Genomic DNA, 17,427 nt, shown 5'->3' on the forward strand with positions numbered 1-17,427 from the left:
CCATGGTATTAAGGGTAAGATCTTGGCATGGATAGAGGATTGGCTGACTGGTAGAAGGCAGAGAATGGGGATTAAGGGGTCCTTTTCAGGATGGCAGACAGAGACAAGTGTTGTGCCTCAGGGGCCGGTGCTGGGACCACAACTTTTCACAATATACATTAATGATTTGGAAGAAGGAACTGAAGGTGCTGTTGCTAAATTTGCGCTGATACAAATATATGTAGAGGGGCAGGTAGTATTGAGGAAGTAGGGGGGCAGCAGAAGGATTTGGACAGGCTAGGAGAGTGGGCAAAGAAGTGGCAGATGGAATACAATGTGGAAAGGTGAGAGGTTATGCACTTCGGATGGAGGAATGGAGGCATAGACTATTTTCTAAATGGGAAAATGCTTAGGAAAGCAGAAGTACAAAGGGACTTGGGAGTCCTTGTTTAAGATTCTCTTAAGGTTAACGTGCAGGTTCATTTGGCAGTTAGGAAGGCAAATGTAATGTTAGCATTCATGTCGAGGGGGCTAGAATACAAAAGCAGAAAAGTACTTCTGAGGCTGTATAAGGCTCTGGTCAGACCCCATTTGGAGTATTGTGAGCAGTTTTGGACCCCCTACCTAAGGAAGGATGTGCTGGACTTGGAAAGGTTCAGAAGAGGTTCACAAGAATGATCCCTAGAATGAAGAGCTTGTCGTATGAGGAACGGTTGAGGACTCTGGGTCTGTACTCGTTGGAGTTTAGAAGGATGAGGGGGGATCTTATTGAAACTTACAGGATACTGTGAGGTCTGGATAGAGTGGACGTGGAGAGGATGTTTCCACTAGTAGGAAAAGCTAGAACCAGAGGGCACAACCTCAGACTAAAGGGACGATCCTTTAAAACAGAGATGAGGAGGAATTTCTTCAGCCAGAGAGTGGTGAATCTGTGGAACTCTTTGCTGCAGAAGGCTGTGGAGGCCAGGTCATTGAGTGTCTATAAGACAGAGATAGATAGATTCTTGATTAATAAGCGGATCAGGGGTTATGGGGAAAAGGCAGAAGAATGGGGATGAGAAAAATATCAGCCATGATTGAATGGCGGAGCAGACTCGATGGGCCGAGTGGCCTAATTCTGCTCCTCTGTCTTATGGTCTTATGACCGACCTCCTCACCCTCCAGGACCTCTTCATTGTCCACCTTGACATTTTCCTCATCCAAGGAAAGGTGTCACTCCTCCATCTCCTACTCGAGCAGTTCCTGCCTCCGTTGAAGCATTGGATTGTGAAGGGTGCAACAGATGACCACAACGCTCCACCAGAAGCTCATTTTCAGCATCCCAATGGTCTGCTCCACCAAAGTGGCACCGGAGGGGGTGCAGAGGAGATTCACTAGGTTGATTCCGGAGTTGAGAGTGTTTGTTTATGAGGAGAGACTGAGTAGACTGGGACTATACTCATTGGAATTTAAAAGAATGAGGGGGGAATCTTATAGAAACATATAAAATTATGAAGGGAATAGATAAGATAGAGTGGGGAGGTTGTTTCTACTGGTGGGTGAAACCAGAACTAGGGGGCATAGCCTCTAAATAAGGGGGAGCAGATTTAGAAGAGAACCTCTTCACCCAAAAGGTTGTGAATCTGTGGAATTCCCTGCCCAGTGAAGCAGTTGAGGCTACCTCATTGAATGTTTTTAAGGCAAGGATAGATAGATATTTGAATAGTGAAGGAATTAAGGGTTATGGTGAGCGGGCGGGTAAGTGGAGCTGAGTCCATGAAAGGATCAGCCATGATGTTATTGAATGGCGGAGCAGGCTCGAGGGGCCAGATGGCCTACTCCTGCTCCTAATTCTTATGTTCTTTTGTAACGTGTGAGTAGCAGAATGAGCCTCATTGTATCTGGTCTCAGCTGCACATTGTGGCCTCTGCAAAGGTGTCATCAGTCACATCCTCAACGGGTATCCCCTTGTCACTGAGGAGCCAACCCCTGTGGCCACTGTGGACCCTCAAAAATAGTGGGCATTTGAGAGTGGCTCCGGATGTCAGAGTCATTTCACTCTCCAGAAATCTAGCACACATCTGGAGGATGCACTTTGTGTGGTTGCGGACCGGCTACTCTGTCAAAGTCCTAGTGGTTGATGAACTGCACTCCTTGATGCAACGGGGTTTGGAGAGCCACCTGAGTGCAGTCAATGGCACCCTGTACTATCTGGACAAAATCTATGGCTTTTGCATCCTGGTTAGCTTGATTACAGTCAAAGTTGACTTAGTTTTGTGCCCTTGCGTAGAGTCCAGACTTGTAAGCTGAAGCATGTGAGATGCTGCAAAGGTCACCCATGGAGACCCTGAAGGATGTGGAGAAAAGAAGGGGCTTGCAGCTCCGAAAGCTTGTGTGGCTTTTGCTACCAAATAAACCTGTTGGACTTTAACCTGGTGTTGTTAAACTTCTTACTGTGTTGACCCTGAAGGAGCCAGCTGTGTAAACATTTAGGGCAACTGTGATTTCCAAAACCACAGGCAGTAGATGCTGTCCCGTAAGCCTACTTGTGACACTAAACCAAGTGTCTGTGGTGCCAACTCCTGCAAAAGCTTGTATAACTGAGCTACCTTGTCCCTGGACAGGTGAAGTATTTTCCGACACTAGTTCTTGCTCATCTGCATGAAGGTCAGTCACCATATGTGCACCATGGGTCATGGAAGGCATCTCCAAGGCACTGGGGCCTCTCCTGTGCCAGCAGAGCAGGCCCTGCCATCCTTTCCTCCTTCGGGTTCTACTCCTGCCTCTGTGGAAACAGGCACCTCCATTGAGGTCTCCTCTCCTCTCAATGTGGTGAAAGAATGATAGCTAATTGCACAGATGCCATCTCTCCCTTACACTAATCACTGCAGAAGGTAAGAGAGAGTTAATGGATTGCTTCTGCCTCCAGTGTTTCACTCTTTGCACAAACATCTTCGGTAGCTGTGTCTCGACAGACAGTGAATAATTGTTGTCTTTCATCAGCTGCCAGAGTGGCAATGACCCCACACCATCCTTTGCCTTCCCAGCGTGACTAAGTGGTCACAGCTTTGGCCAGCTGGCTGTATCCTGAGCTCTTAAGTAAGGCACAAGTTTTTGTTCCAAACTTCATTCCGAGGCTTTGCATGCAACCTGATCAACAGGAGGCACCTGTAAAGATGCACCAGAACACACGTTTGATAGATTGGAGCACGCAGCTTAGACTATGTGCCCTTGCCCACTGTCATAGGGGATGCATGTGTTTGCCCACTAGACCAGTGGTGCAGGGAAACCATTGCAGTTACTAAATGAGGTGGTCAGCGTGCCAAGATTTAAATGCTGAATGGCAATCTGTGGCACTCACACATATCAATGGTGACTAAATGGGCAGAATTGGCTTAGCTGTCAGACTGAGGGAATGTTACTTGACTCGTTGCTGAACAATCTCAGTTACAAAGGATTCTTCTTTGCTGATCAGCCCCATCATTAGGCTTGACCTTGTCAGTAATGAACTTGCAGACAACACTCCCCACACATGTGAGTGATTCCTTCACCTTGTAATGACAGTCTACCACCACACGGTCTTTCCTTCCCAGTGTCAGGGCTTTCCAAGAAAGCAGAGGCCCAACAGCAGAAGGATGATTCCTAAGGGAGGATCAATTTAAAGCTTTATTTTCTTCCACTTCTGGCATTGAGTCCTCCCTCTTCTAGCCCAAGGGCCTTTGACCCTTTGCCCTGGCTCCATTGGCCCTGCAATCCTTGCAGCGGTCTGGCCCAGTGCATTTGCCCCTTCTGGTGCTGGTGCCTCTGCTGGAAGCCTCCTCCTTCCAGAATCCCCCTTCTGCTGCAACCCTCCAATGCTGGTAACCCTGCCATTTCCACCATCCCCTGTCATTGCCCCCTCCGTTGGTTTACCCCTCTAACCACAAGGCCTTTAGAGGTTTACCCCTCTAACCACAAGGAGTGAAGGGGGTGAACCAGTTCACCCCCCTCACTCCTCGCCCTATTGCCGGATCACTCGCCCCTTCACTAATTCACCCCCTCACGTCTTGACCTTCCATTGGTTCACCATCCCTCCTCACCCCTTACCCCTTTACTGGTTCACCTCCCTCACCCATTCACCAGTTCACCCCTCATCCCTTGTTTCTTGGCCCTCATCCCTTGTTTCTTTGCCCTCCTCAGCCCAAGGTCCTTCGCTGGATTCCCCCTTGCCATTGCCCGTGCCATCTCTCACCTGTATGTCCATGGTGAGCTGCGCGCTCACCTCCAAACTCCTCTCAGAGGTGAGTTCGCTAGGATTCCTTTTTAAATACTTATCATAAATGGTGCCATCATGATGTCATGCTGCCTTGAGTGGACCTATGAAAGGCGGGGTGGAGGGGGAATGATTGCTGTGGGGAGGGCCAATAATGAAATACAAATTACATCACTGGCAGTGCAGCAGGGATAATAAAAATGAGATTTCTCGCCGTAATAATATATGATTTGGGTCTCTTGTGTGATTTTGCACTCACATCACCCTTCACATGGATAGAAATGGGAGCACAAAATCCCAGCTTCTGTCTTTAAGATAAACTGAAGATGGTCATGCGACCTGTTCTGAAGTCTGCCTGACAGCAAGCCAGGGTGGTTGATTGTTAAAGTTTAAAGTACGCCCAGATTGTTCTGCTAGAAAGATGGTGCAAGCTTAAACAATGGTATGCTGACGATTGTATGTTTCCAAAGTACCAGATAGATGTTGAGAATATCGGGTTGCAAATAGTTGTGCATTCAAACAGTCCATTTACTTCCAATATAGAAAAAAGTTGTGATCTTAAGGATAACTAATCAGCATCTCCACCTGGATACAAGGCCCATGTGATTCATGTAGCCATGGTGATGGGCTTTGAAGTGAGAGGGATATGAGGAAGCCATTGTTATTTCAGGTTACAGGCTTTCCTAAAATATCACTTAATATTGCAGATATTACAGGACATTATTGATTAGATCTTTAATGTAAAGATCAAGATCAGTTCTAACTAAAAGTAAATGTGCATGTTGCATTAGAATAGCTGCAACTTTGCATACCAAATTAAAACACAGTTGTGCAAAAGATTGCTCAGTATTCTTTAGGCTACAATGGGATGCTATCAACATATCAAAGAGATAAGGATAGATAATGTGAGGATGACATAACTTTCTACATTTTGAACATGTAGATATAAATTCTGAACACAAAATAATGGAAATGTATTTGCACTTAAATGGTGATTTGTGTTGTTTGTGAGCTTGATTAGTTTTCTGGGTCTATTTTACAGGCATTGTGGCACTCTGGTCACTAGCGGTGCTAGCCTTTGAGCGGTATTTTGTGATTTGTCGACCACTGGGTAATATCCGGCTGCAAGGAAAGCATGCTGCCCTCGGCATTGTCTTCATCTGGGTGTTTTCCTTCATCTGGACCTTTCCGCCCACCATTGGCTGGAGCAGTTACACTGTCAGTCCGATTGGCACGACGTGTGAACCGAATTGGTGAGCTAACAGCTGAAGAAAGCATGACTTAAATGCATGCAGATAACCGTTAGTAAGAAATTTATAATGCGTAGTTCTTTTGCAGATTTCTGCTAAGCCAACTTGTTGTGGATTCGAAACTGCATTTCATTTATTCCACAAATATTGTATAGTATTGAGTTGCTGTGTGTCCAAGCTGTAGATAGATAGTCTTAACCTGTTGCAATCGTAGAACCATAGATCGTAAAATAGCTACTGAGTGGAAGGAGGTCATTTGGCCCCTTGTGACCGTGAGCCTTCTCTATGCGAGAACAATTTAGCTAATCCCATTCCTGTGCATTTACCCCATAGTCCTGTGAACATTTTCTTTTCAAGTTCTTCTCCAATTCCAATCTGAAAACTACAACTGAATCTCTGCCTTCTCAAGGGAAACTACGGGTGGGCAATAAATGTTGGCCAGCCAGCGATGCCCATGTCCCACAACTGAATTTAAAAAACCACATGCCCGGATAGTGCATTCCAAATCCCAACCATTCACAGCATCAAAAGATTTTTCTTCATGTCGCTTTGATTCTATTGCCAGTCACCTTAACTCTGTGAGCTGTGATTCTCCACCCACTGCAAATGGGAACAGATTCTCCCTATCTGCTCTGTCTAGACCTTTCGGGATTTTGGATACCTCTATAACAAATCTCCTCCCAGCCTTCGCTTCTCCAAGTGTAACACCAACCTCTCCAGCCAATCCACTGAAATTAAATCCTTTATCCCTGGAGGCAAATCTTTCCTGCACCCTCTCTAAAGTCTTTACGTCCTTCCTAAAGTGCAACCCTTGGGTGAGGCGCTTTTCTTTTGTTGCTGCAGAGTGAGTGGAGATACTGGAGGAGTTTTCACAAATTCATTGAGCCACAAGGGGGAGATGCTGGTTCTTGGGTGGGCATTCAAGTCAATTTTGAAGGCCTTTGTGTAGAAAACTTGTATCAACTGCGTGCCGGGTACTGTGAGTTATGTTCCTAATCCCGCAAACAAGTCCAACCAAATTCTTCCACCTAAGGAGACATGTGAGATTTGCAATATGACTACTAGGTTATTTTTTTGTCCCAGGTCAATCATGCTTGTTTAAGATTTGATGTGGAGATGCCGGCGTTGGACTGGGGTAAACACAGTAAGAAGTTTAACAACACCAGGTTAAAGTCCAACAGGTTTATTTGGTAGCAAGAGCTTTTTGTGTGGCTTTTGCTACCAAATAAACCTGTTGGACTTTAACCTGGTGTTGTTAAACTTCTTACTGTGTTTAAGATTTGCCAGCCGCACTGTGTGTGCCTTTACATTCACAATCCGTCACTGGAATTCTGTTGGTGTTCTCCATTGCTGAACTGAATTCAAAAAAAGCTTACTTAATTCAGGTATTTTTACTATCAGCAAACAAGATAATGTATGCATGCCAATTCCTTTCAGACAGTTTAATTTGCATAAAAGTGTTTGCCTTAAGCAGCGTACAGTCTGTGTTCAATTATCGAAGGAGAAACATATGAGTAATCGGCTATATGCACATCAACTTCACTGAATCCAAAAGGAAGTTTATTTGATTTATCATTACAAAATTATTGAGCTGAAGCTTCCAAGGGCTGGTAATCACCATTGGATTGCCACTCCACTCCTACTTTTATCTGCCTCGCTGGAGTGCTGCATTTTGGGCTCAGACTTCCAATCCCAGCTTCTCCAGAAAAATGAGTGTGCCTGAAATGGAACTGCTTCATTATAGCATTGGATCAGCATGGGAAGGTAAGCTACGCTCCCTCTTTACAGCGCAAGTTGCCATATTCTGCCAGGAGTTTAAATGTCCCAACGCTTCTTTGGAAAGCTGGGGAGAGAAGGTAAAGGGGTAGGCTGGGTAATTCATAGTCATACAGTGTAGAGAAGGCCCTTCGCCCCATCGAGTCTGCACTGACAATATCTACCACTAAAGGCCATTTTCCTGCACTTGCCCCATATCCTTGAATTTCATAACATTTCAAGTGCTCATCCAATTTTTTTAAAGGTTGTAAGGTTTCCATCCTTCACTACCTTCCCAGGCAGTGCATTCCAGATTCCCAACACCCTCTGAGTGAAAACATTTTTTCTCAAATCCCCTCTGAATCTCCTGTCCCTCACCCTAAAATTATGCCCTTTCGCAATTGGCTCCTCAACGAAGGGGAACAACTGCTCCATACTCACCCTATCCATACCCCTCATAATCTTCTACACCTCAATCGTGCCCCCCCACCCCCCCCCCCCCCCCCACCCCCCCGTAGTCTTCTCTGCTCTAAAGAAAACAATCCAAGCCTATCTAGTCTCTCCTTATAGCTCAAATGCTCAATCCCAGGCAACATCCTGGTGAACCTCCTTTGTACTCCTTCTAGTGTTATCACATCCTTCCTATAATGGGGTGACCCGAGCTGTACACAATACTCCAGCTGTGGCCTAACCAATGCTCTGTACAACTCCAACATAACCTCCTTGCTATTGTATTCTTTTCCATGAGTAAGATAAGTGGGTAAGCTGGGTAAGGGATGGTGGGGTGGGGTGGGTAGGTGGCTTTGGTGGTAGCCTGGCAGGTGGGAGGTGACAGAGCGACAGCTGGTTAGGGTAGTAGGTGAGTAGGGTGGTACTGTGGCAGGTTGGTGAGATGGTAGGGTGGCAGTTGGGTAGCATGGCAGTTGAGTGAAAAGGATAGGCAGGCGGGTGGGTGAGTGGGGGTAGTTGGGTCATGGGGGATAATTAGATCGGGGGGGGATTGGTGTGTTGGGTGGTGGGGTCAGGGGCCAAATTGGGCTGGGGAAAAATTCATAAAACAACATTTGTTAATAAGTAATTATTAAGTTCACAGTTTGTTTAGGAATAGCCACCACATTCTGGAGCTATTTTCATGCACGAACAAATGGTGGAATGTAGGTGATATAGCACAGGTAAGTAAATCCATGCAATTACATTACAGAATAAACATAATACTGATCTATTAATCTGGACCTGTATCCTACATGTAGAGTGAACTCTCAGGTGACCACATTCTGAGAAGTGACACAGGTAAAGGAAGTAGCAATGGGTCTTATAGCTTTTCACAATCAGGTCAATTCAAAGATTCCAGTGTTGAGCTGTGCTCAAAACAGTTTTATACCCTCTTCACATGCCCTTCAACTTATGAAGAAGGTGGACATTTTAACTCTTACAAAACAGCTTGGAATACGAATAATTTAGTTTGACAAGGTGAACTCCAGGCGACCACGTAATCCTTTGTGGCTTCTGTACACAGTAAGAAGTTTAACAACACCAGGTTAAAGTCCAACAGGTTTATTTGGTAGCAAAAGCCACATAAGCTTTCGGAGCTGCAAGCCCCTTCTTCAGGTGAGTGGGAATTCTGTTCACAAACATCTCCACATCATGGCTTCTGTACAGGCAGGAAGTGAATCATGCCCATGCACATTCCTGGGAGGTCATTGAAATGTGAACGATCTTTGAAGAGATTTCAAAATGCAACATATCACCTGGAGTGAGCAGTTACTACTGTGTACAAGTTTAATAAAGATTGACATAGAATTAGATTGGCATTGAATTATTTCTGTGTCTACAAATTGAAATCCCACAGAGAGGGATGTGAAGGAAAACCACTTAATCACAAGAAGATGCAATTAGTCATATTTTCCTTTGTGTGACAATTGCTTAGACCATCAAACTATTCTTGTGGACAATGGGAACATCAATACAGTGATCAATGACATAAACAGGACATGACTTATTAATTCACAAGGGTAGCCCAGAGAAGTCAGTCTGGGACAAAGACCACAGAGGGAAGGGATCTCTCCAAAAAAAAAGGAGGAACCCTGCCTCACAAATTCAGCACAGGCTGATAAGCAGGGCTATTTCCAATACCTGCAGATTGTAACTTTAATATCGGAACTCAACTAAACATTCAACTGGAGAAAATCCAGAAACTTGCTGTTGCTTGGAGTATGCCGCTGTGAGATCATCGGCAGAAACATTCCGAATCCATTGTCTTCAGTGAATCAAAAGAGGACCCTTAGACTTGCAACATTTCCTTCTACCAGCTCGAGGACTGATAACATAAAAAACTCTTTTGATTCATCACTTAATTTGAATTCACCTGGCATCATTTTAACCATATTCTCTTGTGTGTGTGTCTTGCCTCAATGAATGAATGGTTGCTTTTGCATTTACATTTTGGGTGTTGAGAAAGTTAACATTGGTTCCATTTAATTTCAACCTATGAGAAATCTGGTCTTGTGTGTGTTCTTGCACTCAAGGGGTGCACTTCCTTAAAACACACCTTGTCCCAACCAGTCAAGAGGTTGGAAAAGGAGGAAATTATCACACATCTCTCCCTTTTCCATCATAGACATTACAAGTCAAAGATAGGGCTTACAATATTCACAGAATCCCTATAGTGCAGAAGGAGGCCATTTGGCCCATCAAGCCTGCACCAACAAAATCCATCCAGGCCCCATTCCCATAACCCCACATATTTACCCTGCTAATCCCCCTGACACTAAAGGGCAATTGAGCATGGCCAATCAATCTAACCCACTCTTCTTTGGAGTATAGGAGGAAACCGAAGCACCCAGAGGAAACCCATGCACACACAGGGAAAGCATGCAAACTCCACACAGACAGTGACCCAAGACCAGAATTGAACCCTGGTGGTGTGAGGCAGCACTGCTAACCACTGTGCCACCCGATATTGTTGCCTAATTTACTGACTCCAAGATAATTTGAACATCGATGAATTTTCAAAACATGGGAACTGAATTTAGTTGCTTACTATTCATATTGTACGTAAAAGCAACCATTAACACTAACTTACTGTTAGTTAAATAAAGATTTAATTTGCAGACAATAGAAAATTTGCCATGATCAATGTGTTATGATTTCACTACACTTAAGGAGCGATTCTCTCATACCCATTCTCTCATATATCGGCTCCGGGACGGAATTCTCCAGGCCCGATAGTATTACGCATCCTGCCAGTACAATTTCACTCTGGTGGGGTTCAGACTAGCTCTCCACTTTCGGGGAAGTAGCGGGAGACCCTGCTGGAGTGAAGAGGGGGGCAATTGGGGCTCCGCAGGGGATCGGGCATGGGCACCCTGCCACTGCTCAAGGGGCAAGGTGCCCATGCCCAGGGGACACCTGGCACTGCCCACTGGGCATTGGGCAGTGCCGTGGGAGCTGGGCCTATTGGGGTGGGGACAAAGGAGATGGGGCCAAGGGGGTGGGACCAAGGGGGAAGTGCCAAGGGGGTGGGACCAAGGGGGTGGGGCCATGGGGGTGGGCCTAGGGTCAGGACCTAGGGTATGGGGGTTAGGGCTGATCAGTGGGAGTGGGGGGTCCCGTTGCCGCTCTGCATTGGGATCTGGTTGGAGCTGAACGGAGGCCAGCGATCGGGGGCAGAGGGGGTAGTCTGCTGGAGGGGGTGGGTCTACCTCCCGTGAGGGAGAGTCTGCAGGGGTGGGGGCATCTGCTTCCTGGGGAGGGGTCTGTCTCCTGTGGAGGGGAGGTTCTGCCGTGGTGGGGGGGATCGTCACTGCTATGGGGGGGAGGTGAGGTAGGGGACTGGAGATCTGGGATGAGACGGGGGGGTCGGGGTTGGCCCGGGAATGGTCGTGGGGGCCACAATCGGGTTGCAACAGGGTTGTGGGGAGGGCTGGAGGGGCAGCACTGCGGGGGTCCCGGGTTGGCCAGCGATCGAGCTGGCCAGCAAAGTGCAGGCTGACAGTGCGGGGTCACTGCGCATGTGCAGGGTTCCGGAACTGTCAGACTCCAGCGTGAATAGGCCCCGCCCCCTGAGCTTTTAATGTTATTCATGATTGTGACCTCTGCATTGCACAGACTGTGGGAGATTCGAGTCTGAACTCCCACTGAAAAAACAATTGTGATTTTTCCCCACGAATTCAGCACTTTGAACGTTTTTGGGAGAATCGCCCCCTTAGTGTTCGGAAGAAATATTCTCCTTGAATTGCTGCTAAGGACAATACAAATGTTGGTTAGACTAATGTGAAGATTGTGCTGAATATTCTCATTAATCAGGTTTCCTATATTAGATTGTGATGTGTGGCTATTTCGACTGAATAACTTATTGAAATAACATGACATAAATAATACCAGTTATCACACTTTGAGCCATGAAAATCTCTGCATCGCTTTGCATATTTTTTCCAAACTTCTATGAAGCAAATATTGTTAAAACACCAATCTTACAAAGCAATTTCTTTCTTTTCAATTCATGTATTTTATATTTATAGGTTAAAATATGTTTTGGTTCTGCGTATTAAGCTGCTTGGTCTGTAACTGTGCTATTTTTCTTGCAGGTACTCTGGAGAATTCAATGATCATTCCTACATTATTGCACTTTTTACAACTTGCTTCATTTTCCCTTTATTGATTATATTTGTATCCTATGGAAAACTGATGAGGAGACTAAGGAAGGTAAATCATAGTTCACTGATTATCCAATTCTCTGATGCAACTATGAATCTTAGCTTAAGCGTTGGTTCATTAGAGAAATTATTTTACCTCATGAAATGTTCATTGTTGTTCCAATTCCTTCACAATTTGCCAGCAAAGATCAACTGCAAGTTCCTTTTGCATTACTCAGCTAAACACTGGAAAACAAAGTGTGAGGTTTTCTTTCCTTTATTCTTTCATGGGATGTGGGCATCACTGGCTGTGCCAGCATTTGTTTCCCATTCCTAATTGCCCCTTGAACTGAGTGGCTTACTAGGCCACCTCAGAGGGCAGTTAAGAGTCAACCACATTGCTATGGGTCTGGAGTCACATGTAGGTCAGACCGGGCAAGGACGACAGGTTTCCTTCCCTAAATTGAATCAGATGCATTTTTATGACAATTGTTTCATGGTCATCATTAGACTTTTAATTTCAGATTTTTTATTAAATTCAAATTTCACCATCTGCCATGCTGGGATTTGAACCCGAGTCACCAGACCATCACCCTGAGCTTTTGGATTACAAGTCCAGCGACAATACCACTATGCCACTGCCTTGCCTGATGTGTAATGTTGAATGCTGTTAACATCATTTACATGACACAGTGAATCAAATTTTAGAAGCAGTTACGTGTGCTCATGCGGCCATTCCATAGCTACATAGTTTAAAAGGTGATGCATGAAGGCTTTGCCTTCTCAACCATGCCTGAGGTGTGATGATCCTCAGGTTAAATCACCACCGGTCAGCTCTCACTCTCAAAGGGAAGAACAGCCGATGGTCATTTGGGACTTTGGCGACTTTATCTTCATTTTCAAATCAGTATTCCAAATGGAGAAAGGAAATACTTCAAAGCATTCATGTCATCAGAAAAGCTACAAAACACTTCTGGAAATGTTTTCTGTGTATGACTGAAAAAGAATAATTGCCACACAACAGTGCACATCCTGTGTAAAACAGCGAACTTCTATTTTGTTTGCCATAGGTGGCAAATACTCAGGGGAGACTGGGAGCCACAAGGAAGCCTGAAAAGCAAGTCACCAGGATGGTAATCGTCATGACCCTGGCATTTCTTTTCTGCTGGTCTCCATACGCCATTTTCTCCATTACTGTGACCATTTCTCCAACCATCATGATAGATCCACATCTGGCAGCCATACCAGCTTTCTTCTCGAAAACCGCAACGGTTTATAATCCAGTCATTTATGTATTCATGAACAGACAGGTATGTTGTCATTTTGCTTTGCTAAGTTAGAACGATTATGTTGAGATTTATTGATGATACTAACCAACATAGCCAGCGGCAATGATAACCATCTGATATGTGGCCGTGCAAAACATATTGATTGTACTGGCATAGTTGTTAGAAGTATTTCATTAATTCAACAGAAAGATGGGATTAATCATTGCAGTGCAATGCTTTCACAATTGTGATAAGGCATATGTAACTTTATTGCTAATCATCAACCAATGAACACAGTAATAATACAAAAGATAATACAAAAGTCTACTTTTAAATAAATGACGCGCCATTGTAATCTTTCTAAAACTGAAGGAGAGGGTCCAGTGCCGATAGCATTTGGCAATCTGTTCAATTTCTGAAGCAGTTTAATTTAACACTGTTTTCTGTGATTAAATAGGATTGTACAACTCCAGTGGAACTGCACTAAATCACTGCATTGTACAGTGCAGCTGCAAATGCTCTGCAACATTACTCGAGCAATGGATATCCAATCCTTTAATTCCAAATGATTCTACATGTTGATTTTCCTGTTTTACCTGAAAATAAGCTGATTAAAATGGGAGATATGTGGATGGGGTAAAGGGTGTTTTGTGGGTTATCTCATGGCTTAATCTATACTGGGAATGTTTCCCTCTACTTATCGTAGAATCATAGAATCTCTACAGTGCAGAAGGAGGCCATTCGGCCCATTGAGTCTGCACCGACGCTTTGACAGAGTATCCTACCTAGGCCCTATTGCTCTCATCCCACGTAATCCTCCCAACTCATCCATCCTGGGATACTAAGGGACAATATAGCATGGCCAATCCACCCTTATCTGCACATATTTGGACTGTGCGAGGAAGCCAGAACACCCGGAGAAACCCACGCAGACACGGGGAGAATGTACAAATTCCACACAGACAACCACCCAAGGTTGGAATTGAACCTTGTTCCCTGTGAGGCAGCAGTGCTAACCATGGTAACTCAGGTAGCTTACTTCAAAACTATTTTGTCTACATTATATACATGAGAGAAATGGTAAGCTACGAGGTAAGTTCAGCAAGAATTCTCTGGCTGTTCGCACTCTGCTACTGCTGCCAGTGAGAATGGAGAATTTGGCATTCAGCCAAAGCTCCATTCATAGTAACGGGACCAGCTAATCCCAATCATGGGCAAGGTTGGAGAATTCTGGCCTACATCACTCATCTGTACAAACAATTCTACCTCCTCTATGGGGTCTCGAGCACTTGATTGCTAATAGCACTGTTAAATCATGATACACATGACTATCTCATTATCGTAACTATTAACCATTAAATACATAACTGGGTGAGTGATACCAAGAGCAGCCAAAGGTGAACTTCAAGTTTCCACTCACTCTACAGATCTGAATTTTGCTCCCTTTGTAAATTATCAGACCAGGTCAGCTCATACATCGGCAAACACACACAGCCCCTGTAGGCGACAGATCTTCCTGAATTGACTCTGATTGCTCTTGTTCACCTCCTAGTGGATAGTAAGAGCAATACATGTTTATTTGTGTAGAGCTGCTGCTGGTAAGAAAGCACAGATTTGACTGATTTCCCAAGGGTTTAATGATATCAATGAGGAAAGCCGTAAGGACTGTGCGGGTTGTAATCTGTGGTGCTGCCTGCCCCAGGGATCAACATTAAGTATGCATATTGCATAAACAAGTTTTTCCTCACTACTGTAGGAGAAGAGAACTGAGCACAGCAGGAGGTTGGCCAGGGGGCCAGGAAAATTAGCAGCACCCTCATTGTAGACTGGCTGTCTCTGCATATACATGAAATAGTCAGTGCAGACAAAGGGGATGTTTCAGTACATCTGTCAACAGGACACAGCTGAATGTCTTTGCTAACAACACTGAAACTGTGATTAAGACATGATTAAATGACCATTGTCTGAACAGACATTGTATCTGTCCACCACAAAACATTATGACATTACCGATGGAATGCAATTAAACAGCTATTGTCTCGGGCCTACCACTTTGTATCAAATGTAAATAATTTACCGGTGTGTGCGACTAGAAACAATTATTTTTAGTACAAGTTGTAAGAATTGTCCTATAAAAAAGGCTGACTGTACATAATTGAGTCGGGGCAGACTGAAGAAGCCTTAGGAATTCTTCAGTTCTCCTTTCTTATCGATAAGAAGGGAATAAAGGAATCCATCACTCACGAGCACTGTGTCCGAATGTCTTTTTAGCTCCAACGCTTCACGCTGTGCAATCTTCACCCTCTCAAATGGCAAATGTTGCATGATACTGAGGACCTGAAAGAGGATGGCAGCACATGTACAGTTAGGCATTATTTTGTTTCCCAGGAACAATGTAAAACATAGGAATTAGGAGCAGAAGTAGATAAATTCAGCCCTTCCAGCCTGCTCTGCCATTCAATCAGATCATGGCTGATCTCTACCTGGTTTATCCTGTTTTTTATCAGAAATATATCTATCTCCTTCTTGAAACAACTTAATGATTCAGATTCCACCATGCTATGGGGCAGTGAGTTCCACAAATTCACCACCCTCTGCAAGAAGTAGTTCCTTCTCATCTTAGTTTCAAATCTACTGCCTCTCAACCTATACCTGTGACCTCTTGTTCTAGATTGCCTCACAAGAGGAAACACTTGGTCTACATTTACTTTATCAATCCCTTTTAAAATTTTATATACCTTGATCAGATCCCCTCTCATCCTTCTAAACTCCAGCGAGTGCAAGCCAAGACTGTTCAATCTCTCCTCATACGTCAACCTTTTCACCCCAGAAACAATCTGGTGAACATATTAAACAAGCTAATACCCTGTCCATGGATGCTTTGCCAAAACTGACCAAATCTTCCAATCATATGGTGTTGCACAGTAAAATTAATATTGCTGGCAGAAAGATTTAGGATTTTAGAAATTAATACTTTGCAAGTGTTATCCTTGAAAATGTGCATTCATTGTGAATGAAGTCTGATATCATATTTAGCTGCTCTTCATTTCTTTATGATGGCTGACACAAGAAAAATTACTCAAAATTACAAAGATGTATAAAAATAAAGTTCAATTAGATTCTAGAGAGTAGAGCAGAATCTCTACAGTGCAGAAGGGGGCCATTCGGCCCATCGAGTCTGCACCGACCACAATCCCAACCATGCCCTATCCCCATCATCCCATGTATTTACCCTGCTAATCCCCCGAGACTAAGGCACAATTTAGCACGGCCAATCAACCTAACCCACACATCTTTGGACTGTGGGTGGAAACCGGAGCACCCGGAGGAAACCCACGCAAACACATGGAGAACGTGCAAACTCCACGCAGACAGTGACCCAAAACTGGATTCAAATCCCCAGTCCCTGGAGTTGTGAGGCAGTAGTGTTAACCACTGTGCCACTGTGCCGCCCTTAAGTTTTTTAGCTTGAATTTCTAGACTGATAGTAGCAATTAACTCAATTTGAACTGCAAGTCTTTGGAATGGAAACAACATTTTGCAAAAATTGGAAGCTAAAAGTCCAATATTCTTGTCGCGGACAGAATTTTATAGCAAGGACAACCATAACGTTAACTTTTCATTTTAATAAAAATGCATCCCCTTATTTGTAAAGGAGCACAATCAAACTGTTTGATATCTGTGGCAGGAGGACAAGAACATTTAATACATTTTACCTCAATTTGAAATCCGCAATGCGATACTTTTTTTTAGAACATTTGATTCCTGACCCTCTTTTTATGTATATCCAGTTTAGGAAATGTCTCCTTCAAATGTTCAGCCTCAGTGAACCTGACGCCAACCCAACTGGAGAACACGCCCTGCAGGCTGGTAACAACAATGAGAGAGAAATGTCCACCATTGCAACACGGATGACCTCTTACAGCAACACAGCCACAAAGCACGATGAGGGGAACAAGCGTGAGACCTTTGCTCAGCTGCCAATTCCTGAGAATGAAGTTTGCCCCGTGTAAATACAAGGGACATGCGGCTGTCCGTATTATATGCCACTACCACGGTACAACTGGGTGTAAACTGGATGTACATGAGTGCATTGCCAAGCTGTTGCCATTCTCTTCTATTTCATACGCAGAATTCACTGACCATGGCCATAATGAGCCTCAGATAAGAGATTGAATGAGCATGCTCAGAAACAATGTCTAGATATGTCAGTGGCTATAGCCTAAAGAATTCTGTTAAGCTTTGCAGCTTAATTTGTTAATCACAACTTCCATTGCGATATCATTCACAACAGCATTGCTGAGATTTGG

The 17,427-nt window shown here is 44.4% G+C and overlaps 1 protein-coding gene across 1 annotated transcript in view; it reads left to right on the top strand.

Annotated features, from left to right (window-relative positions):
- valopa (vertebrate ancient long opsin a) overlaps positions 1-17,130 on the top strand; it is a 32,247-nt gene extending 15,117 nt beyond the window's left edge. Inside the window, exons 2-5 of the mRNA XM_078224399.1 lie at positions 5,253-5,463; positions 11,802-11,919; positions 12,920-13,159; positions 16,909-17,130. Coding sequence (XP_078080525.1) covers positions 5,253-5,463; positions 11,802-11,919; positions 12,920-13,159; positions 16,909-17,130 — 791 coding nt within the window. The remainder of the gene's footprint in view (positions 1-5,252; positions 5,464-11,801; positions 11,920-12,919; positions 13,160-16,908) is intronic.
- Positions 17,131-17,427: the final 297 nt, after the last annotated feature.

The sequence above is a fragment of the Mustelus asterias genome, chromosome 11 (genome assembly GCF_964213995.1).
Source record: "Mustelus asterias chromosome 11, sMusAst1.hap1.1, whole genome shotgun sequence".
NCBI classification, from domain to species: Eukaryota; Metazoa; Chordata; class Chondrichthyes; order Carcharhiniformes; family Triakidae; genus Mustelus; species Mustelus asterias.